The sequence below is a fragment of the Rhinichthys klamathensis genome, unplaced genomic scaffold, assembly GCF_029890125.1.
Source record: "Rhinichthys klamathensis goyatoka isolate OS25496 unplaced genomic scaffold, OSU_Roscu_1.1 h1tg000254l_1, whole genome shotgun sequence".
In the NCBI taxonomy this organism is placed as follows: domain Eukaryota; kingdom Metazoa; phylum Chordata; class Actinopteri; order Cypriniformes; family Leuciscidae; genus Rhinichthys; species Rhinichthys klamathensis.
In genome coordinates, this window is record NW_026606776.1 from 1,465,873 (window position 1) to 1,490,166 (window position 24,294).

The window sequence follows — 24,294 nt, forward strand, 5'->3', positions numbered from 1 at the left end:
AGTTAACGATGTAAAACCATCTGCTAGCTAAGCAAATGTGACCGATCGGATCTTAGTTGTACAGTACGGTTCTCCAGATCAACGCGTTCTGCAGATCTTGGGTCGATTTGAGATGCATGCGCTGCTCGTTCGCTACAAGCCAACATTAAAGAAAAGCAAAAAGTCCTGTGGCACTGGACCGGCTCTGAAACGGACCAGAAAAGAAAAAAACTGTGAAAAAGCTGCTCACTTCAGCATCTCATTACCATTTAAACACATGAAATACTGCAGGCGACTGCGTTAGTGATCTATCTTCATTGACCTCGAGGCCTGCTTTATCTTATTTGGGAGATTCAGCTGACAAAGGCAATGTTTCGTGTTTTAAGAGTTTGGATGTAACTGCGAATCGCTTTTAACTGCACATCATAAGAAAAGCCATATAAGGCCACTTCAACTGGAAAGGAAGTATGAAGTATTTTGGATGCAAATGCATGTCAAGATGAAGAATTATACGCCTTTACATATGTTATCACTTTATGGATGTTTTTCCCCCTATATGTGACAGAATGATGGTACTTCTCAAACCCAGCTGCTCTATTAGATATGAATACAGCCACCAAAGGAAGTGGATTGGAAGTTAAAATAAAGACGTTTGAAGTGCTTCAGTTTGAGAGATCCTCTTCATCAGCGCTGAAAGCAACTGGAAACACTGAACACGTTAATTCACAGGCACTTCTGAATTTTCCTGAACTCGAGCATCTTCTGTAATGTTGAGTTTAGCTGTGGAAGGGATGCTTTGAACACTAGTAGTATTAAGAGGAGAAACCGTACTAACCTGTTTCACTGTTAGCATTTAATGACGAGTTTCTTAAAGTGCCTTAGACACTAATTAGAAAACATCCATGAAAGTATGTCACGTATTCGTAATGAAGAAACACTAACATGAAGGAAAAACTGGCTGAAGGCAATTGAAATAAAAATGTAACCTTTTTTTTTTTGTTCTTTTGTATTTTACTGTGCTATGATTCATATCCAGTATATAGATCTCCTATCCCTTGTATTCTCATGAAGATCTGAGGGAAATCAGTGTTGATGATGGTTTGATATGAAGAAGACTCCGCCTCTGGCAACGAGTGTGATTTCATTTGGTTTAAAGCTTTATCATCCATGATCTAGTTACTATTATTGCAGTTATCATCATTATTGCTATATTATCACTTCTATTATTGGACTGGCTGTTGACAACCAGGCGTTCAACTGCAAATGTCTCTCCTCTCGTTTTTCTCTTGTATACTGTAACTATTTCTAGATGACAGTGAGTTTTGTAAAGGAAAAAATAAAAACATTCATTGTAGAAGCAGCATGCTTTTCTTCCTGTTTCTGAACTTGCTCATTTCTTCTGAAATAAAAAAAAAATGTGGGAAATGTTCATATATTAAATCAAAATGGGGTTTAAAAATGCTTTATACACACAATTGGACATCTTTGAACACATCAATATAATATACATATGGTGTGTGTGTATATAAACTGTATTTTAATGTTATTTTCCTATAGCTTTAAATTATGTAGCTGACTCTGTTTACTTATACAAATGTATATTTATTATTGCACGTGCTAGGTTACTCGTAGTCAAGGCTGCTTAACTCAAAATATATACACTCACCGGCCACTTTATTAGGTACACCTGTCCAACTGCTCGTTAACACTTAATTTCTAAGCAGCCAATCACATGGCGGCAACTCAGTGCATTTAGGCATGTAGACATGGTCAAGACAATCTCCTGCAGTTCAAACCGAGCATCAGTATGGGGAAGAAAGGTGATTTGAGTGACTTTGAACGTGGCATGATTGTTGGTGCCAGAAGGGCTGGTCTGAGTATTTCAGAAACTGCTAATCTACTGGGATTTTCACGCACAACCATCTCTAGGGTTTACAGAGAATGGTCCGAAAAAGAAAAAACATCCAGTGAGCGGCAGTTCTGTGGGCGGAAATGCCTTGTTGATGCCAGAGGTCAGAGGAGAATGGCCAGACTGGTTCGAGCTGATAGAAGGGCAACAGTGACTGAAATAACCACTCGTTACAACCGAGGTATGCAGCAAAGCATTTGTGAAGCCACAACACGCACAACCTTGAGGCGGATGGGCTACAACAGCAGAAGACCCCACCGGGTACCACTCATCTCCACTACAAATAGGAAAAAGAGGCTACAATTTGCAAGAGCTCACCAAAATTGAACAGTTGAAGACTGGAAAAATGTTGCCTGGTCTGATGAGTCTCGATTTCTGTTGAGACATTCAGATGTTAGAGTCAGAATTTGGCGTAAACAGAATGAGAACATGGAACCATCATGCCTTGTTACCACTGTGCAGGCTGGTGGTGGTGGTGTAATGGTGTGGGGGATGTTTTCCTGGCACACTTTAGGCCCCTTAGTGCCAATTGGGCATCGTTTAAATGCCACGGCCTACCTGAGCATTGTTTCTGACCATGTCCATCCCTTTATGGCCACCATGTACCCATCCTCTGATGGCTACTTCCACCATGTCACAAAGCTCTAATCATTTCAAATTGGTTTCTTGAACATGACAATGAGTTCACTGTACTAAAATGGCCTCCACAGTCACCAGATCTCAACCCAATAGAGCATCTTTGGGATGTGGTGGAACGGGAGATTCATATCATGGATGTGCAGCCGACAAATCTGCGGCAACTGTGTGATGCCATCATGTCAATATGGACCAAACTCCCTGAGGAATGCTTCCAGCACCTTGTTGAATCTATGCCACGAAGAATTGAGGCAGTTCTGAAGGCAAAAGGGGGTCCAACCCGTTACTAGCATAGGGTACCTAATAAAGTGGCCGGTGAGTGTATATTGATTGACCATGAATGGTAAAAGCCTTGTGGACTAATGCAGTCCTCAGTTATGCCAGTAACATGATCACCACCTCCGGCAATATTTTTTATTGAATTAATTTTTAGAGCTTGTACTTCAAACAAAAAATGACAGCATTTTAATTCCAGAATCAAGACAAAAATAATCTACCCAAATAAGAATTTTCAAGGTGAGCATCAGTTGAAATCATGCCCACTTAATTCAGCATATTTAGAAAATAAAATAAAGCAATATATAAAATTCCATTTTAAAAGTCTGTCCATCACAATATCCACAGAGAAATATCCACAGAGACAACCAGAGACCACACATTTAGGCTGGCCAACAAAGAGTTACACCGAGCACAAACAGACACCTGACCTGTTGCTTGTCAACTCTGAGCGAATGCTGTCATCTTTGGTGCCATTTCTCATTGTAACACAGTCATAAGATGCAGGTGAGCCGTGCCAGACGTGTTGAAGGAGATTCGGTGAAAGAAGTGGTGATGACACAGGATGAAATGGAACAAAGACATTGAAGGAAGAACTAATTGTCCAGTGAGGTATTGGGGCAGAAGTGACTAGACAGATGTAATAAGACAAACCCACCAAACAAACACACAGAAGAATCTCCACTCAGAAAACACACACACACAACTAATGGTTAAAAGTGTAGCTCTAAGCAATAGCTTACTTTGCATTGAAGCATTTACAGTCCTGCATAGTTGTTCAAACTTACAAACTAAGGCGTTTTATTGAAAGTCTTGGGAGTTCTTGTACTGATATTAAGCAAGACTAAACTGAAAGTTCAAGTAGGCTATAATCTCATAATTCTTCTCTATGAAAAGCTTTCACACATGATTCATTCATCCATAAAATAATGTTTTCTTCTTCTTTCACAAGGTCCAGTGAGATACGCAGCACCAAAGACAGCAAGACATCTGCACGCAGATCATACATACTGACCTTGAAAGAAAATATATCACATAATATCTATGTATATTTTATATACATACCCATTTTATTCTAATACACTTAAACATCATCATAATATGTCCCTGTCAAAAAATTATAAATAATTTACCCATATGTATTATTAACAGCTACTATTCTAACAGTCTGTAGAAGGAAACGGTTTGGACTATCACATCCCTTTAGGAGCTTAACAAAAATCTACTAAGAAAATAAACACGGGAATGCACGTTTCCAGCGACATTAACTTAAATAGAAATTTATGTTGCTTTGTCTCGTACTCCTCTCACTTCTTCTAGCTCTATGTCCACAGTGATTAAGGTCTTGTGTAAACATATCGACGAACAAAAAAAATTTAAAATGCGCCCGGCTCACTCCAATCATCCAGAACACTGGTCAATTAAAAGCAGAATGAGGTTAATTGAAGAAGGGTGGTTAATCTGAATGAAAGCGCAGTAGGTGTGGATCCACGAGCAGCTGAACACATCCGTCACCAGCGGTGTCCACTTGTACATTCTGGTTCTGGTGGTCAGTGGGACTTCCTCTTCGTGTCTCCCCCCTGACTTTGGTTTGCATCTGAAGAAAATCAAGACAAACTCTTAAGATTTCAGTTCAGTCCAAAAACAAAATCTGCATTTCCAATTTTAGAACAAATGATCAGTTCCAAAAACCTAGAGAACTGCCAACCTGAGCAACATTTAGGATTCTGCCTTAGCTTGTGAATTAAGACTGGATAATAAAGGCAAGAATACATTTGATTTGATACCAAAAAGTCTCTGACAGAAAATCATTTATTGCATGTTTTTGATAGGTTTGTAATTAAAAACTGGCTACATCAAATCAAAGAAAATTGTTGAGTTTTAAGTGTGATACATAAAAAAAAAAAAAAACTAAGCAGCTACGATAATGCAGTTAGTCACATGATCCGGTGTTTAATTTTGAAATTAGCTGATAAATAAAATGCAGCTCATGTATCTGTTGCTTTCATTGACTTGAATTCTGTTAAATGAATTCTGCATATAGCGTGGTAATTGAAGATCGGATTTATATTTGTTTTGGCAGACACATATATATGGCCAAGTGTAAATGGAACAGTTTTAACATATTTGATCAATAAAAAGACCAGGTGTAAACAAACACTTAATGTTAACTCTTTCCCCGCCATTGACGGAAATTTCTGGCTTTCCGTGTTTTTACTGTTATATGGTAGGGGGCGCTATTACGCGTCTTCTGAATCTCCAGATCAAAACACAGGCAAAGAAGAAGCAGAAACACGCGATATCATATGCACATGTAAAATAACATGATCATCACAAACACGTTACTGAATGAAATGTCGACACAGGACGAGCTATAGGACTGTGAAACCATTATGGGTGTTGATAGACTATCTACTCCATCTGTGTTTTGATCGTCATTCTGAATCCAATCCAGACGTAATATCTTTGACAAAAATTTGATTTTTTTTTAAAACACTGGCGGGGAAAGAGTTAAAGGGATAGTTCACCCAAAAATGAAAATTATGATTTACTCACCCTCAAGTCATCCTAGGTGTATATGACACTCTTCTTTCTGACGAATACAATCGGAGTTATATTAAAAAAAATGTCCTGTCTTTTCCAAGTCTTTTCCTGGCTTTCCTTTTCTGTTTTGAAAAAGAATCCATGATAAAAGTGCTCCACGCGTCTCCGGGAGTTAATCGATGCGTTTGTGTAAGAAAAATATCCATATTTAAAACTCTATCGACTAAAATAACAGACGACCGTACGCATCGAGTTACGGCGAAAGAGTAACACTTGAACTTGACTCGCAACGTAACTGTGCGTTCACACCGCCGCCGGCGAGAGCGTCAAAGTGGCCGGAAGTCATTCATTTTCAATGAGAGCCGGCGGCGAGCTCCGGCGAGGGCGGCGCGGCGCGTCTTGGACGGCGAGGAGCGGCGAGGAGTTGTTGAAATCAGCTCAACTTTATGGTAATGAGCTATGACGCGGTTCGGCGGCAACCAATCGGAATGCAGAAGTGCTCCGTTTGAGAGGATTCCAGAGACCGCAGTCAAGTAACTTTGGTTCCGACCACATTAGTTCCCAAGCAAAATAGAGGAGAGGTTGATCATTTGAATTTGATAAGAAGGTGCGCAACACTATTTATAGGCAAGATTTTCGCGCTAGAACGCTTGTTTTTCAGCGGGAATGCAAATTAGAATAGCACTTAACCATGAACACAAAAGCCACACCACACAAATGGCTTTTAATTGGTTTATTTCGTTAGCAAACATGTCACTATAATTGTTAAGTTCTTTCCATCGATCAATTTTCTGCAAAAATAGCGATCGACATGCTTGTTTGCTTTACGGCCCCTTTAAATAAAGTTTATAAAAAGACCAAACATTCGATCTACGTCAGAGCATCAGAGCGTCCACAAATCTTTTTACGGCGTCGCTGGCAGGGCGGCGAGAGCGAATTTTGCCGCTCTCACCTGGGGCGGTGTGAACGTACAGTAATGACGAACACGGACGCGCAGAGGATAGAGCAAAACAAAACACCATTCACAAATTAGAAATCTAAAACGACAATTTTTAAAGAGAAATGTGGGAGGAGCTTGAGTTTGTTGCCCAGCGCTGTTTGTTTTGCTTACGCTACTCCTACATCATCACATGTTACTCTTTTGGCGTAAGTCGACTTGCGTGGGCCATCTGCCGGAAGCTAGTTATTTTAGTCGAGAAAGGTTTAAATATGGATATTTTTCTTACACAAACACGCCGCTTCACTTCAGAAAACCTTTATTAACCACCCGGAGCCGTGTGGAGTTCTTTTATGATGGATAGACGCACTTTTATGGACTTCAAAACATAAACGGCCATTCACTGCCAATATAAAGCTTGGAAGAGCCAGGAAATGTTTTAATAGAACTCGTCTGAAAGAAGAATGTCATATACACCTAGGATGGCTTGAGGGTGAGTAAATCATGGGCTAATCTTCATTTTCAGTGAACTATCCCTTTAACAGAGCCCATAAAGCCGCATAATAATAATAATAATAATAATAATGATGAAACAAAAGGGGATTGAAACAGGCAAAGGGGAGTAATGGGAGGGTCAACATCAACAGCTTAAATCCAAGAGAGAGCGACAGTGAGCCAGAGGGATTTTGCAGCGTTTACCTGAGAAAGCAAGCTGTAAGTGAGGAGGTAGAGCAACCTGAGACCCTGGCTGCAGACTCTTAAACAGATCTGGGGGACAGCGGGACAGGTGGAAAGAAACAGGGACACAGTGCACAGCAATCCAGGAGCAAATGAGATGGCAGAAATGCAGCACCAAAACAGGATGTGATGTGGAGAAAGAGGAAGAAAAGAAGGACAATTGAAGAAACAGATTAGGGAGACAGAAAAAATCTAGCCACATTACACAGGCAAACAGGATCCACGGGACACATGAGCGCGCGCACACTCACTCTGGGCCAGGGTGTATCCTGAGTTGGTAGCGGGTGAAGACCCCATGTTGCTGCAGCCAGAACCTCCAGGGCCTGTGGGGTTGAAGTTGAGGAGCGATGGGAACTGGAAGGGTAAAGAAACAGGCACTAGACCCCCGAGCATCCCAAAACCCAGGGGGAGGGAGGGGGGCACCGAGCCCAAGAGGTTACTTCCTGAAGATGAAGACATCTGGGGGAAAGAGGCCTTGATTAAGGGTTAGAAAGTAATGATGGGAGAAAGGTTTAGATATCTGAATAAACTGAATAGCAAAATTGAAAAAGTATATTTGCAAACCATTTTTCACAATCAAATGATCTTCGGTTAAGCCCAGCTTTAGAAACGTGACTAACAAATTCGAACTTCGCAACTATTGACATCATTCCATTTTCTCAGACAAATGTTTGCTCGTTTCTATTGTGAGACCGTGTTTTTGGAAAGTTTTTAAATGATTTTAAAATATTATGGTGTAACAAATATGGTGAAAGGTTGTTGCAGGTCACTCATAATAGGGTCATTCCCTGTCGACTCAACCAGAGGTCCCCGGCTCAAATTTTTGATTTTTTTATTATATTTTTTTCTGTAGATAGACAAACAAACATACACTCATCTAAAGGATTATTAGGAACACCTGTTCAATTTCTCATTAATGCAATTATCTAATCAAGCAATCACATGGCAGTTGCTTCAATGCATTTAGGGGTGTGGTCCTGGTCAAGACAATCTCCTGAACTCCAAACTGAATGTCAGAATGGGAAAGAAAGGTGATTTAAGCAATTTTGAGCGTGGCATGGTTGTTGGTGCCAGACGGGCCAGTCAGAGTATTTCACAATCTGCTCAGTTATTGGGATTTTCACGCACAACCATTTCTAGGGTTTACAAAGAATGGTGTGAAAAGGAAAAAACATCCAGTATGCGGCAGTCCTGTGGGCGAAAATGCCTTGTTGATGCTAGAGGTCAGAGGAGAATGGGCCGACTGATTCAAGCTGATAGAAGAGCAACTTTGACTGAAATAACCACTACAACCGAGGTATGCAGCAAAGCATTTGTGAAGCCATAACACGCACAACCTTGAGGCGGATGGGGTACAACAGCAGAAGACCCCACCGGGTACCACTCATCTCCACTACAAATAGGAAAAAGAGGTTACAATTTGCAAGAGCTCACCAAAATTGGACAGTTGAAGACTGGAAAAATGTTGCCTGGTCTGATGAGTCTCGATTTCTGTTGAGACATTCAGATGGTAGTCAGAATTTGGCGTAAACAGAATGAGAACATGGATCCATCATGCCTTGTTACCACTGTGCAGGCTGGTGGTGGTGGCGTAATGGTGTGGGGGATGTTTTCTTGGCACACTTTAGGCGCCTTAGTGCCAATTGGGCATTGTTTGAATGCCACGGCCTACCTGAGCATTGTTTCTAACCATGTCCATCCCTTTATGGCCACCATGTACCCATCCTCTGATGGCTACTTCCAGCAGGATAATGCACCATGTCACAAGCTCGAATCATTTCAAATTGGTTTCTTGAACATGACAATGAGTTCACTGTACTAAAATGGCCCCCACAGTCACCAGATCTCAACCCAATAGAGCATCTTTGGGATGTGGTGGAACGGGAGCTTCGTGCCCTAAATGTGCATCCCACAAATCTCCATCAACTGCAAGATGCTATCCTATCAATATGGGCCAACATTTCTAAAGAATGCTTTCAGCACCTTGTTGAATCAATGCCACATAGAATTAAGGCAGTTCTGAAGGCGAAAGGGGGTCAAACACAGTATTAGTATGGTGTTCCTAATAATCCTTTAGGTGAGTGTCTATAGTTATGAAAGCCAAAATAATAAATGTCATGATTGTTTATTCACAGAGTAATCCACTATTTTCTAGAGGGGCTCAAAATGACAATTTTCACCTGAGATTTGGAGACAATTTACAGGGTTGTAAAAATGACTTTAGAAAGATAGCCGCATTATGTTATTTTCACACAGAGATTGGTTGGTCTATTAGTTAAATATGGTGACTTTAGCAATCTCTGTTTCATTATGCTAACAGTGAAATAAAAATAAAAGGCACTTCTCTTTCACTTGTTTTTTGCCTCAGGTTTGCATGCCTGTAACTCAAGAATCATTAAAAATATCTTAATATCCTTTCATATTTTGGTTAACAACAAACATTTTGTTTGGTATCTTCAATTTAAAGGCTTTTGGATCAATCCCAGAGATATGAACATGTTAATGTGGCTCCATTAGTAAATCATACACATTTTCAGTGGTCAAAAAACAAACGTGGGTAACTATCTAAAGGACAAATAATGTTAAAACTAGAAATGTATCATTTTTTATATATATCAGCTCAATTGCACAGAACATACCTGTCTGAGAGCCATAAATATTATTTTTCTAAAGTTCTCATGGCTGTAACTCTAAGAGTATTAAAGGAACACTCCGACTTTTTGGGACTTTAGCCTATTCACCTTATCCCCCAGAGTTAGAAAAGTCCATACATACCTTTTTCATCTCCGTGCGTGCTATAAGTCTGTTTGACGCACCCACCGCTAGCCTAGCTTAGCACAAAGACTGGATGTAAATGGTTGCAGCTAGCATACTAATCCAAATAAGTGACAAAATAACGCAAACATGTTTCTATTTACATGTTGTGATTTGTATAGTCACAGACTGTACAAAAAACAAAGTCACATGAGACACAGACATATTTTAACCGTATAAATACTGGGAACTATATTCTCTGAAGGCGACTATATATTTTCTGAAGGCGAAACACTGCTACTTGGGCGGAGTGATAACCGCAGCACCTGAGACGCGCCGTGGTGAGGAGCAGAGAGCGCGTCTCAGGTGCTGCGGTTATCACTCCGCCCAAGTAGCAGTGCTTCGCCTTCAGAGAATATAGTTCCCAGTATTTATACGGTTAAAATATGTCTGTGTCTCATGTGACTTCGTTTTTTTGTACACTCTGTGACTATACGAATCACAACATGTAAATAGGAAAATGTTTGCGCTATTTTGTCACTTATTTGGATTAGTATGCTAGCTGCAACCATTTACATCCAGTCTTTGTGCTAAGCTAGGCTAGCGGTGGGTGCGTCAGATAGAGTTACAGCACGCACGGAGATGAAAAAGGTATGTATGGACTTATCTAACTCTGGGGGATAAGGTGAATAGGCTAAAGTTTCAAAAAGTCGGAGTGTTCCTTTAAGATATCCTTCTAGATTCTCACTCTTAATAAACATTTCTTATGGAATTTTCATTTTTAAGGTCCTATAGGTTCAGTCCCATAGATACTGGGACCCCAATATGACTCCATGTCCAAATTGTTGAATTTTACCCATTTTCAATGGTCAAGAACCATAGTTATTGTGTTTAAAGAAAAATCTCTGGGAAACAAAGAGATGGGAATGAGATAGATTTCTAGTTTCAGTGTTATCAAAACTATTGTATACAACACACCTTCTGAGTGCCAAAAAACATTTCTGAAATTGACATGTCTTTAATTTAAGAAGTGTTAAAGATATTTTAATGTCATATTAGATTCTTGTTCTTATGAAACTTTTCTTTTGGAATCTTCATTTTTAATCTGACAGATATAGGGATGTTAATGTGGTAACGTAGTTATGATACTGCATATTTGAACTATACAACGTAAACAACATGTATATAAAATAAACAAAATTTCTTCCAAATATCCCAGAAACTGATTCAAATACACTTTTGTTAATGTGCAAGTTAATGTGCATTTTCAGTGGATTTTTGGTACTTTTTGGAGATTTATGTTTTAAAGCAATTTTGCTAGAGGGAAACAAGATACATTCTAGTTTAAACATTATTCTTCAGACATTCCTCTTTAAATGTGTGCACAGTGAACCACACTTGGTTTTTAATCACTGAAAGTGAGTAAAATTCATTGAACTTTGAACATGGAGCTACTCTGAGATCCCCACATCTATGGGACTGAAGCATATACTGTAGGGCCTTGAAAATGAAGATTCCAAAAGAATGAGAATCTAGAAGGATATTAAGATATCTTCAATATTTTTAGAGTTACTGCCCTAAATTTCTTTCTTTAAAGAAAAATGGCAGATGTAACACTTTGCAATGTCACAATTAATCGCAATATTACATCGATAATACATTTTTTACACTTTAAAAGCAAGCAGCTTAAAAAAAAGGTTCGATTAAAAAAAATAAAATAAAGCATGGTACTAACAATGCCTAAGTAATGGATTTTATTCTCAGGGAACACATAATACTGATCTACTGAAGTCGCTTTGCATAAAAACAGCTGCCAAATGCATAATGTAGAGTGCTAGCACTGAGAGCTAGCAACTGCAGAAACAGGTTTAGCATGACTCGACATTTAGTATGCACAGGTTTGGAGTGACTGAGGCTGCTGGACTCACCTGTGACAGATGAGAGGAGACAGGAGAAGAGGACAGGGTCATGGCAGCTGCCCGACTCGTTGAAGACTTGGCACTCTGACTGGTCCCTCCCACTGGCCTCTGCCGCTGGCTGTGATTGGCTGGTACTGCTGAAGGGGAGGGGCTACTGTTCTGGCACCCTGCAGACATGGGAGTGGCCATCGCTGTGGTGATGGTGTTGTTGTTTGCTCCACCGCCAGATGGACTGGAGGTTTTGTGTCCACTTACAAAACTGTAACTGGCTTGTCCTGATCCTGATTTGACTCCGGATCCGATTCCAGTTCCTTGTGTGGTAAACGGCGGCCTGAAGGCCGGGCTCTTGGGGCTGTACTGGTGCGAGCTGGGGATAATTTGAGGTCTGGGGTGGGCAAGAGAAGGAGTTGATGAAGGAGAGGGTGAGGACGAAGGAGGAGGAGTAGGAGCAGGGGGTCGCGGTGTGAGTTTGATGATGGGAGAGCTGCTACTGTGGGAAGACTTTGTGAGCGTGGCCTGCATGGGCGTGATGAAGTTTGACTGGTTGTGTGGGATAGAGGTCGTCTTGGTCTGTGACAGCAGGATGGATGGAGAGGAAGGAGTCGGAGAAGGAGACTGCTGAGGGCTCATCTGTGAGGGATGAGCGTTCATACGAGACTGCAGGGAAACCACAGTACCGCCACCGGATTTGTTAGCGCAGTTTTTCGCTTGTCCAACGGGAGACGGGGTCTGAACTAGCTTCACTCCCATTGTCCCAAATGACCTCTGCTGAGGAGGTAAGAGGGGCGAGGCGGTAGGGGGTGGACGGGGTTTCGCAGGCTGTGCTGTGTTCATTCCTGAAATGCCAGCTCTGTGAGTTGGTGTTCCCGAGTGTCTCTGCACGGGCCCGCCGTTCTTTAGCATCCCAAAGGTCTCGCCTCGCATGGAAGCTGAAGGAGATGAAGTGAGAGGAGAGGAGAGGGAAGGAGAGGTAGATAGACTGCTCATATTCACCAGGGAGATACCAGAAGGCTCCATTTTTCCTGAAAGGGTGGAATGTGACAGAGGAGAAGAGTAGTGGCTGACTCCAGTTGAGGATCCGAGGACACCGGGAGAAGAGGCGGCGGGAACGCCGTTGTTTGGCGTCAGGCCCTTGGCAGCATTACTGAGGAGAGCGAGAGCCTTGGAAATGGAGTCCAGAGAGTTCACCGCCAGATCCTCGTCCAGTGAATCCGAGAGGCAGATGGGTTCAGAGGGAGAGGAGGGCGGTCTGCACCCTGGGGCAGGTAAGGCAGGCGAGGCAGATGTGGATCCAACACCTGCAGCAGGCCTCTGTGTCCAGCCCACGTCCTGGAGCAGATCATGGGTAGAACGACAGAAAATACAGATCTTACAAATCTCATCATAGTCAACTGGAGGACATATAAAGCTGTTGAATTTGAGTATATGGACATAATGGTGTAGTTCAATTTTAATACCGTCATTTTGGCAGCTTTTGGGGTTGGAACAATTCTTTTCTTGCCACTGTTGAAAAAACAATTCACCAATCACAATGAGGCATTAAAAACTATTCAACATTATTGGATTAGTTTGAAGGCCTGTCTACTTCAAGACAAATATTCTGTGCGATAAACACTGCAATTTGAATGTTAATGCGTCTGTTCAGACCATCACAAACATTTGCATTGCTTTTGCATGATGCGACTGATTTTTGTACGGACTGGTGGTTTTATCTCTTTTCCATCGCACTGCAAATAAAACTGGCCAACCAAGAGTTGCGCTTTTGGTCACATGCCCAGAGCTGCCACCATTAAATAAAACTATGACTGGTGATAGAGGTCTGCATTCTCGCGAGACCTGACGCAACTGTGTGGCACGGGACAACTTTTGAATTGCTGAGTGCGGGTGTGGGAGGGAAGAAACAGATGTGTGCGTGAAAAACTGGAGGGGGGAAAATATAAATATCTCAAAATAAAGGTTAGTCAAATGTATTTAATGTTTTAAGGTACACTCATCTACTGTGCAATAAAAATAAAAGGTTTACAGGTGCAGGGTTGGATATTCTCAAGTGTTTTTCGGTTGTATGCACAGAATCTTGCACAAAAAACTCAATCCTGAGCAAACCTCTACTAAGTGGGCTCAGGAACAGACTATTTTGCTAAGCGACAGAGTTTCTTGAAAGAGAAAGCCTGAACGGCTGTTTGAAAACATTTAAATGCTATTTGACTGCCTTTCTTCTCCATGACAAGCGAGTGTCAGAAAGTCGAGCAGTGCTTTGAGTACCGCGTATTTTTGGGGTTTTTCTCCCATAAGCGCCACCTACTGTTAGAGAGTAAATTTGCATTTTCATTTAGCCTGTCTGCTGTTTTAGGTCTGGAAAGACAACTAGCATGCAAAAATTGGACGGATGTTTTATGCCGAACATTCGTTTTGCTGTGAACACTGAACAGTGCTTAAAAGAGAGATTCTCCACGAAATCCCATGAAGCCTATTTTAGGACGGTAAGGATCATTTTTGTATTGTGACACTATTTTTAAAACAATTAAGCACATTTGCCCTCAAACCAACATTTCCATAGAAAAGCACCAAATTAAGTTCAAGGCATGTCTCTATGGAGTAAGATGAGGTTAAATATGTTATCCTCTAGGCAAGGAGACATGAGAGACCACTCACACACCCTATTTATATTTCAGGATGTCTGCCATCAGATGAAATTAGATAAACATCCATGACATGGGGCGCTAGAAATATAACTTCTAAACAAATCATTAGAAATCTAAACAAATCATTCGAAATCTTTGTCTTTTCAATCGGTAAATTGGGAAAAACAAAAACGGGTAGAAACTATTTACTAATGCACAATCCCATCATGTGGGGTCTTATTTTGCTGCACATCATTCAGATTTTTATAAACCAACCAGGAAAAAGAAACATTTCCTATATTTGGAGGCGAAGTTCATAAATTACTAGTATTACAACTGGCACATTTAATTGCTAATCTTTAGCCAAATAATATATGTTTTTTTTTATACACCAGGAAGATGCCCTTTATATAAGTCCTGTGCAAAAAATTAAGTTTAGAGTAAGAGTAGATGGGAGTAGTATGGAAGTTTGTTTATGCCACTGAATGAAAAATAAAAAAGGTAATTGCGACTTTTTATCTCACAATTCTGACTTTATATCACGCAATTCTGACTTTATATCACGCAATTCTGACTTTATATCACGCAATTCTGACTTTATATCACGCAATTCTGACTTTATATCACGCAATTCTGACTTTATATCACGCAATTCTGACTTTATATCACGCAATTCTGACTTTATATCACGCAATTCTGACTTTACATCTCGCAATTCTGACTTTATTTCTCAGAATTGCGAGATATAAAATCGCAATTGCGTGTTATAAAGTCAGAATTGCGAGATATAAAGTATTCTGAGGGGGATATGAAGTATTATATCTCACAATTCTGAGAAAAGATGTCAGAATTTCGAGATATAAACTCGCAATTATGTGTTAAGTCAAAATTATGAGATGTAAACTCGCAATTGTGAGAAAAAAAGTCAGAATTGTGAGATAAAAAGTCGCAATTCTGTCTTTTTTTCTCGCAATTGCGACTTTATTTCTCATAATTGCGACTTCATATCTCGCAATTGTGAGATAAAAAGTCGCAATTATTATATATATTTTATTTATTCAGTGGCGGAAACAAGCTTCCATAGAGTAGAGTAAGATGGGTGATTGAATAAACTGTCGCCACTTTAATCCAAATATAGGTTCTATTTGGATTGCAAATAGTGTAAATATATATGAAAAGGTTGATCTACTCACAGGCCAGTGAGATGACCGTGTACCGCACGACTCTCCTTAAAAAGCATCCTGAAAAAGACAGAGAAAATTTAAATTACAGGATATTTTTCTAGCAGAAGGTAACGCCAGCACACAAACACACACACACACACACACACACCTGGTCTGCATCCAGCCTTTGGGCCAGAGAGGCTTGACTTCATTCTCCATGAAGGCTTTCAGATAGTCCTCCACAGACAGAGAGCACTGCTCTAGCTCATAACAGCTCAGCTTCACACGCACCAGGTTACACAACAGAGTCCTGGCAAAACCAAGAGGCATGGAAGTTTATGGGGTAACTCAATTTCTTCCACTGTCAGCCTATTAGTGGCGTTTAAACAAAAACTGATGTCTGCTCTGCTTCGTCATTAATGATTTTATTTTGTAAAAGTCCAAACCTGAGTTTGTCATCCCATATGAACTTCTTCCTTGGTCCCATGACCCTCTTTCCTGGTTTCTCTTCATCGTCATCCTCGGATCCATTCTTCTCTCCATCTTCTATTTGCTGCCTGTAATACACACACAGTGAATTTAATTCTCTATACATCTACACCATCCATTTGCCCTTCTTCCCAGTCTCTTCCACAAATCTACACAAGCAAATAATGGAAGCAGAAAGAGGCAGGAATTTGGGAAAGTTTAAGACTTACTTAGCCGCAGCTTTTGCCATGCAATCCATGTTATATCTGGCGATCTGTTCTGGCATCACGCTGCACACAGCCAGTTTGAGCTTTAACAAGGGTGTGCGCAGACGGTCATCCTGCAGAAGTGGAAAAAACAGACAAGAGTTGTATAGTGTTGGGGAAGTTACTCTGAAACTATAGCCCGTCTTACAGTCAGCCTGCTACAAGCTACACATATTTTAAAGCAGTTAAACTAGTCCAGTTTCGGGGACAAACTCGCACGTGAGCTGACGCTGGAGGGAGGGAGGAATCCCGTGTTGTATAGTCCATCAAAAAGTACTTCCTTGTGCTTATCCTGGATGTCCCAACCTATATAAAAATTACGATTACGTTCGCCTGCGCAATTTCAATCGGGAAGATTGACTTTTCACAGATTCCCAACGTTTGAGCTCCCGCACATACGTCATTATGCGACAGGAAGCACGCGCTCCCTTTTGCCAAGGCTATGGATTACAGGTAATGATGCTGAAAATAATGTTTAGATTCTTACACACAACGGTCGTTTCGCATCATAAAACTTATCGTACTTCTTTACTGTTCTACTGAAGAAAAAGAGAAGACAAATACATCTTGGATTGCCTGAGGGCGAGTAAATTAACAGCAAATTTAATTTCGGTGTACTATCCCTTTAAGGCCCGACACACCAGGCCGACCATTTTTGTGGTGTGTTCCACACAATCGGCAATAGTCTGACTCCGTTTGGGGGGTTCGGCATGTTGAATCAGCATCTGTCGGTGTACACAGTTATTTCCGTACATGCAGGCGCAGAACACATGTGCCTGCTGACAGCCACCTGTAGTCCTTTTAGTGTGTTTAAGCTCAGTTTTGAGCCGAGATGCAACCGACACGAAGAAACAACAGTCAGCTTTCATCGCCGCGGTTTATTTTACGTCGGCTTGGTGTGTCACGGCCTTTAGCTACTCTAACGCTATTTGTATAATTATCATTTGTGAGAAAGCAACAAATACCATTCTGGTTTTAGAGTAACATCTTAATATCCTCTATAGGTACAGGAAAGTATAGTCCTTTACCTGTATGTTGAGGCTGAGTTTCTTGAGTCGTTTGAGTAGCGCCTCCTTGTTACAGGGCACAAAGGCCTCCAGGTGAGAATACACATCTGAACGCACGTTTGCCGGTTGCTCCTGAACCTGCAGCTCAATACTGAATGAGAGAAAAAATGTATCAACAAGAAACAATGGACTTTTGTGGAGAACAGCTGAATAAGAACATGCTGAGATTTTACTTACTCGAGCAAGATATTATTCATATCCAGTGTGAAGAATTTCTTTCTGCCTTCTTGATCAAATTGCCTCGATGCCTGAGTAAAAAAAAAAAAAAACCATCAGGTTGTGCAGGAAAATGGCATTAACAAAATGGTCCCTGAAGTGTTTTTAAAAGTGGATTTGTGGGCGTATTATTTGCTCTCTATGCATTGACCTCCAGTGAAAACAATGCATAACATTTTAAATTTAGATGTAATGCAGTTTATATAACTGGCAGCCATGACCAAAAAAAATTCAGTTGCCTTTATTCTCATACATTTATCTGCTCTCACAAAACAGGCTGGGGTGAATTATAAACTCTGATGCAATTAACGAGTTAATTTCATACATTTTATTCACATTTTTTTCCCATTCAGGTGTACTTATAATGATAGCAAAATTATATAATTTCGAAGACTTCTATGTACACACGCCTACATTGTTTTGCTCACACTTGGGCTGTGGGTTTGCAATTGTTTCCAATATAGTTTGAACTGACCTATCCTTCAATAGCAGTCTCTCTGCAAATCCTGCATTACATTGTGAGAGATTCACAAAACAGGCTGTGCTGAAATGTTCTGCTAAAACTGACAAGATCAGACTGAATCATCAGGGATCTTGTTAAAAATAAACTTCAGTCCCCTACCATTAGAGACATACATAGCATTTTTTTCAGCATGGTATCAGTACCGGTATATGGATTTTTTTTATGGACTGAGGATGGATTTTTGTGCCTCAATATGTTTTCGACTTATTTAAAAAAAATGAGAATTTCCATATGACCCCATTTAACTAAAATGAGCGCCATAGAAAAATAACCAAAACAGGACTCACAGCTCGTAGGTCCTCTATGCGCTTGATCAAGGGGGCTGGAAGTCCATCAGGGAGAGGTGGAAAAGAGATGAGACCGGCCTGCCCTCGATTCAGTCCCCCTGCGCCAATCTTGTGCCCAGATGATGAACCCAACACAATCTGTCCATTCTCCCTGCCTGATGGGGGCATCTGAGGCCCGGCATCCAAGAAACTAAAGTCCAGGTCACGCATGATATCCTGAAGCTCGCTTTCATTGGCTGAATTAAGCAATGACATCATGGCAGGGTCGGCCGTCAGGTCGGCTAGCGAAAGGTCACTGTTGTTGGCATTGCTGTGGAGATGGGAGTTCTGTAGCAGGTTGTTGGAGTTGGGAGTGCTGGTAAGACCAGGGACCAAGTGAGATGCACTGGGATCTAGTTTCCGCATCTCTTCCTTCTCTCGCGTGAAACGGCGGAGCATTGCAGCCAAACATAGCGAATCCTTCATCAGTTTCTTCCTCTTCTTCTTCTCAGGACGATGAAGGCTCAGACTAGACACTCTGTGAGGTAACATAAGGCCATAAAAACTGCATTCATAAGTAACGTTTTAGAGAATCAGTCTACTAATGGCTTACTTGAAAATCAAAAACTAACTATACAATATTTATACAAGTAGCTGTTTTATAAAACTACTTTTTGCTTTAGTTCCAGATTTACAAAAGCACTTTTTCCTCACCCTTGTTTGGCTACTTTATTCTTTCTGGGTTTTTTCTCCTCTAAACTGGTTCCATCTTTCTTCTTCCTTCTTTTTATCAGTGGTTCCTCTCCATCTCTCATCTAGAATCAAAAAACAATCATCAGTCCTACAATCATATTCCAAGACACACGTCAAAAGTGGGGTCTCGAAAAATCAAACTCTTACACAAGGTCTACAACAGCTAGAAGCTGTCCAAACCGGACACAACAAAGCGACCGTTGCAAATCCATTTGTCATTCGTATCAGAAGTAGCGTAAGCACTTGGAAGTACGTCAAAGATAGAACGGGGCATCAGTTTACCACAGGGAATTTGTGGTGTTGTGTCGCTTCCAGTGTAGACAGCAACACTGATTATAATGGATTCTATTTGCTTTTGTCGTGTACCGCAGCTCGCGTCTGGTGTAGACAGTGTAAAAGTGATAGTTCAACCAAAAATGTAAAGTTCTGTCATCAGAAATTGCATCAAGCAAGCCCAGTTGAGCTTCTGTGTTTGCCATGTGCTCTATATGCTTTGCTCAACGATTATACGTGTGAATAAAAGCCTATATTAAATCTGTGCATCATTTAAAGCAATCATGTCTTTTCAAAAGACTTGTATTAACTGCTCGTTTCAATTGGACTACCTTTACAATCTCTTTATGAAGCTTTACATGCGTGGACTTTCAATGGAGGGGTAGTAATCTCTCAGGCTTCATTAAAAATATCTTAACTTGTGTTTCAAAGACGAGTGAAAGTCTTATGGGTTTGAAACAACATGAGGGTGAGTAAATGATGACAGAATTTTAAATGTTTCTGTAACAGGTCTATATAACATTCAGTGACCCTGTTTTCAGATAGTTATAACATCCGTCTGTGGTGATCTGATCACACGTGGTCAGTCGAGACAGATATTATAAATAGATGTGTAAATGGAGTCCAAATTGTTTTGTGATCTGATCACTCAAACCGTATTTGAAGGTAGTCGAATGTGACCGAGGGTTTTTGCTCCAAACTGGAACATGATGTAAAGCACTGATATCTGAACACTATGAGCATTCTGCATCAAATATCATGTTTGCTGTGAGATTAAATTGAACTATTTGGGAGCAACAGTATGCCAATTTGTGTGCTTTTGTATAGCATAGTACGTTATGTAAATCAGAGATCATCTGCTCACAAGTGGTCAAACGAGATACATTTGGAGATGCATGATAAAACCAGTTGTAAATGACAATCTGTCTCAACTGACGCCTTCTGATCGGATCACCCGAGAGTCGGATATTTATAACCAGTTGTACATAGGGTCACTTGGCAAAAACGAAAGGAAACTCACCCTGGATTTTTCGCCTTTCCCCCCATCCTCTCCCTCAGATTCAGAGGCAGCTCTGAACTGCAAAGTACCCGTATTAATGTAGAATCCGCCAAGCTTGGTGCTCAGGGAGGCTGGTACAAGCTCATCATACTGACAGGAAGAAGACACAGTGATTTACAGAGGTGTTATGCTGTTTGTTGGCTGAGGTTAGGTCAAAGTTGAAGGCCGTTATGATGTCTGAACATGCAAAAAAAAAACCCGACTCCACAACAACACGTTTCAAATATATCAATAACATAAATCTAAATATATCTATCCATCACTGACATGAGTATGAATGAAAAACACCCTTAAAGTTCAGAGAGCAATGAGGCAGAGTTGGTAAACAGCATGTTAAATGCCAATCGATCATCTCCATAGTGAAGTCTGTCTGTTGCCATGGCAAGTGCCCACTCACAGCTTCCGAGTTGTCTATGAAGGGGTCACTCTCATCATAGCCGAAGCCAATGTCAATCAAATCCTGCATCCGATCTTTCCGCCTCTTTTTCCCTGCGTTACCCTGTAAGGACGTCAGCGGTAGCGGCAACGTGACACTTGGCATTTGGGTGCCCACAGATTTTTAAAATGCAACTTCAAAATCATAGAGCAACACTTACATATTTGCTTTCAAACTTTTTGGCCAGTGCCTCGACCTCCAGACGTTCTCTCTCATCATCGTTAAAGGGATTATTCAGGTCCAGGGAAGACTTAGAACTTGGTGGATTCTTCTTGGCCTGTGGAGGGAAAACGTGTGAGCCATATTAAGCCATTTATTTTTCCTGTTCGGATTAGTGGATCAGCATGTGTACAATAAATTCTGTATCAATATCATTATTGCACAGATGACTGCGATGTTGGACATGTTATTTTTCCATTTACACTTAAAGGAATAGCTCACCAAAAATGAAAGTTTCGGATCCCATCGACTTCAATTTTATTATTTGTCCATTCAAAGTAAATAGCAATGAAAACTGTTTGATTATTAACTTTCTTTAAAATATCTTCTTTTGTGTTTGGAATGACATGTGGGTGAGTAAATGAGAGAATTTTTATTTTGGGGTGGACCAAGGACAATGACTAGGGATGCACACGATATATCGGCCGATATATGTTCATGTTTAATCGTTATCGGTCTGATAAGAACATTTGCCTGATATATTAAAGCTGATAAATAATGGATTATTTCCTTCTGCTGAGACACTTCAGATATGCACTGTTTGCTGTGATGGTTTTGAACTGCTTGAAATATGATTGGAATTACTTCATTAGGCTACATAAAATTATAACGAGAACATGTGCTTGGGACATGGCTTTTAATGGTGAGACTTTTGTTTTTGTAATCAGGCTCTCAAAAATGATATAAAAATGTGGCTTTTGATTTATCAGCCAAAATATTGTTTATCGGCTTTCAAATATAATAGAATTATCGGTATCGGACAAAATGTTCTTATCAGTGCATCTCTAACAATAACTCGTTTTAATAATAGTTCTAATTCTATGAGAATTAACTCCACACCTATAACAACAACGACAGAGGAATTATATTGTTGGAATTATTTTCAGGACAATGAATAATAAAGAAAGACAGCCAATCACAATCCACCAGATTTTAAAGAGCTCAAGCTATTAAAGTGGCAGATGATATAATTGCTTGCAATAAAGAGATTCTATTTGAAATGGTGTTGCTGTTGACTCCACTACACTGTAGTAGTAGTATCATTTATATGGTCAATGTGATCTCAATATGGTGGCACCCATGAGGTGGTATTCCACTTCATGTAGAATAAATCATCTTTTTCTAGAAGACCAATATATAGTCTTTTTAATCATTTTAATTAGATTTCTCAAACATGACGTTCATTTATTATGCAATTTATTTTGCAATTGCAAAACTTTTTTAATTATCAAAAAATGTCTTGACATATGTCAAAGACCAGGTTTACAAAGTAACATGGACCGCCAATGAATTAAGTTAGCAGCAGTTCAGCTCTCCTTTATCTCCATTTGGGCTTAGAGGGGGCTGGGGGCCACAAAGGTCACATACTCAACAAAGTGCTCCAAAGTTTATAAGCAAAAAGGATAGAGACACTTCATAAATTAAACGCACTTCACACTCGCTCATAGCATATGTCACACTTGCCATTTAGACGGCTATCCCCTGAAGAGGACTTTATTTTTGAACTCCTCAGCTAACAGGCTAACGCATAAGCAAACTCAGCAAAAAAAAACAAACAAGCGGTGTCTTTATAATAACAAGTAAAGGTTAGTCTGCATACTCTTTCCTAAAGTGATCCGGATAGTTATCGTACCTGTTGAGACTGGATGAGCTCGCCGTAGTTAAACTCGGCCGAACACTGCTCGTTTGGCTCGGACAGACACAGGTTTAGGCGTACTGTCTTCCCTTTGGGCTCCTCGCTGTCTCTCTTCCCGATCAAAGCCTCGCGGTCACCCGCTGTCGTCACCCCGGTCCCCATCATCTTCATCCTGCCCTCACTGTCAAAACTCATCTCGGTGGCCCCGTCCTCCTCCAGCAGCCGTCTCCTGCCCTCCGCGCCCGGACCACCGGCCAGGGCCGGCAGGGTGACAAACTGCACTTTTCTCGGTTCGGCCATTTGGATGTTCAGTGCTCTTGGACACTCACTCACTCTCAGTGGCGGGGCTTGACTTCGCCAAACAACTTGATTTAAAGAGCTTCAAGGCGGATGGAAAGGGCGCTCGGAGGCTGTACTGATGCTAGAGTCCCCTCCACACCTTACGGGATGCGCATGGGAAGGGATGGCCGGGTGAAAGTTGATTTTGGAGGCGCAAGCATCCTCGGTCGCTACGCTCGGGGGACTCAGGAGCTCCGAACAGCCATCTTAGATGAGAGAGAGTAAATAAAAGAGCGGAGACGAGCGAACTGAGCCTGCGCGCACACGGACACCGGAAACGGTGTGCGCGACGGAGAGGTCGCGGTGGCCAATCAGAGGACGCCGACGGCAGCAGCTCGTCCAATCAGAGGCGGGCCTTCAGGCAACAGACACTCTAATGATCAATTAGAGATTTTACAGTGGACAAAAAAAGGATTCCCCTTGAAATTGAACTAATATAGATATAATAGAAGAAAGTGTTTTTCAATGGATTGTGATTCACGATAATTCATAAGTGCGCGTATTATATGTTAAGAGGTTCTGTTGTTCTGGATTTAAGATTTGAATAGTTCAGAAGTCTTTAAACATAATAAAATGGTTACACTTTACATTAATGTCCCATTAGCTAACGTTTATTCATTAAATAATATTAACTAACAATAGACAATACATTTATTTCGGTATTTTTTTATCTTTGTTAATGTTAGTTAATAAAATTCAACTGTTTATTCATTGTTAGTTTATGTTAGCTGAAGACCATTAAGTAATTGTAATTAATAATAATTTAATAATATTAAGATTTAACTTTTGACATTTTATTAATTTATTAGTAATGTTAAACTAAGATTAATAAATGCTTTAAAAGTATTTTTTTTATTTGTAATGTTAACTAACTAACTAATGTTATTGTAAAGTGTTAACAATAACATTTATTTATTGATGTTATAAGAGCATAATTATTCACCTTTTCTGTGAGGTTGTCACATTCTGCTTTTAATAGATTTAATTACATTAGTCATTGATGTCATTTGTTCCAAAAGTATAAACATATCATGCCCAAGCTATACTATTCACACAGATGAATCTTCATAGCACTCCATATAATTATATAAAACCTATAGACATTTAGTGTTCCAAGACAAAACAATTAAAGGCTTATGTTGCCTCAAGAATGAAAAGATATAAACTTTATTTGTTGCATTGTTGTCCATCTCACAAAAAAATTAACTGACAAGGATACATTGTAAATATAGTTTTCTTTTTGTGACAACTGAAAATATTTTTTTAAAAGATATAATGTAACAAACACGAAATAAA

General features: G+C 40.3%; 1 protein-coding gene across 3 annotated transcripts; it reads right to left on the reverse strand.

The window, feature by feature from the left end:
- Window positions 1-3,851: 3,851 nt before the first annotated feature.
- ubn2a (ubinuclein 2a) lies at window positions 3,852-23,337 on the reverse strand. 3 transcript variants are annotated; one of them, XM_056266997.1, is made up of 17 exons: window positions 22,657-23,336; window positions 20,965-21,081; window positions 20,766-20,867; window positions 20,330-20,458; window positions 18,997-19,097; window positions 18,304-18,820; window positions 17,455-17,525; window positions 17,239-17,368; window positions 16,175-16,284; window positions 15,923-16,033; window positions 15,646-15,786; window positions 15,507-15,554; window positions 13,150-13,195; window positions 11,702-13,021; window positions 7,271-7,478; window positions 6,981-7,049; window positions 3,852-4,397 (listed from the first exon to the last, which is right to left on the reverse strand). In XM_056266997.1, exons 1-17 carry the CDS (start codon window positions 22,957-22,959, stop codon window positions 4,351-4,353), a joined length of 3,570 nt encoding a protein of 1,189 aa, XP_056122972.1. In that variant the 5' UTR covers window positions 22,960-23,336; the 3' UTR covers window positions 3,852-4,350. The 3 variants fall into 3 exon arrangements, with proteins under 3 accessions (XP_056122972.1, XP_056122974.1, XP_056122973.1); XM_056266999.1 differs by lacking the exon at window positions 20,766-20,867 and having other exon boundaries at window positions 22,657-23,337; XM_056266998.1 differs by lacking the exon at window positions 6,981-7,049 and having other exon boundaries at window positions 22,657-23,333.
- Window positions 23,338-24,294: the final 957 nt, after the last annotated feature.

Coding starts and splice junctions, on each gene's coding strand:
- ubn2a (XM_056266997.1), bottom strand. CDS start 22,959: ATGGCCGAACCGAGAAAAGTGCAGTTTGTCACCCTGCCGGCCCTGGCC. Junction 20,459..20,765: donor TCATAGACAACTCGGAAGCT/GTGAGTGGGCAC, acceptor TCTTCCTGTCAG/TATGATGAGCTTGTACCAGC. Junction 7,479..11,701: donor TCTCCTCTCATCTGTCACAG/GTGAGTCCAGCA, acceptor TCTTTCCCCCAG/ATGTCTTCATCTTCAGGAAG.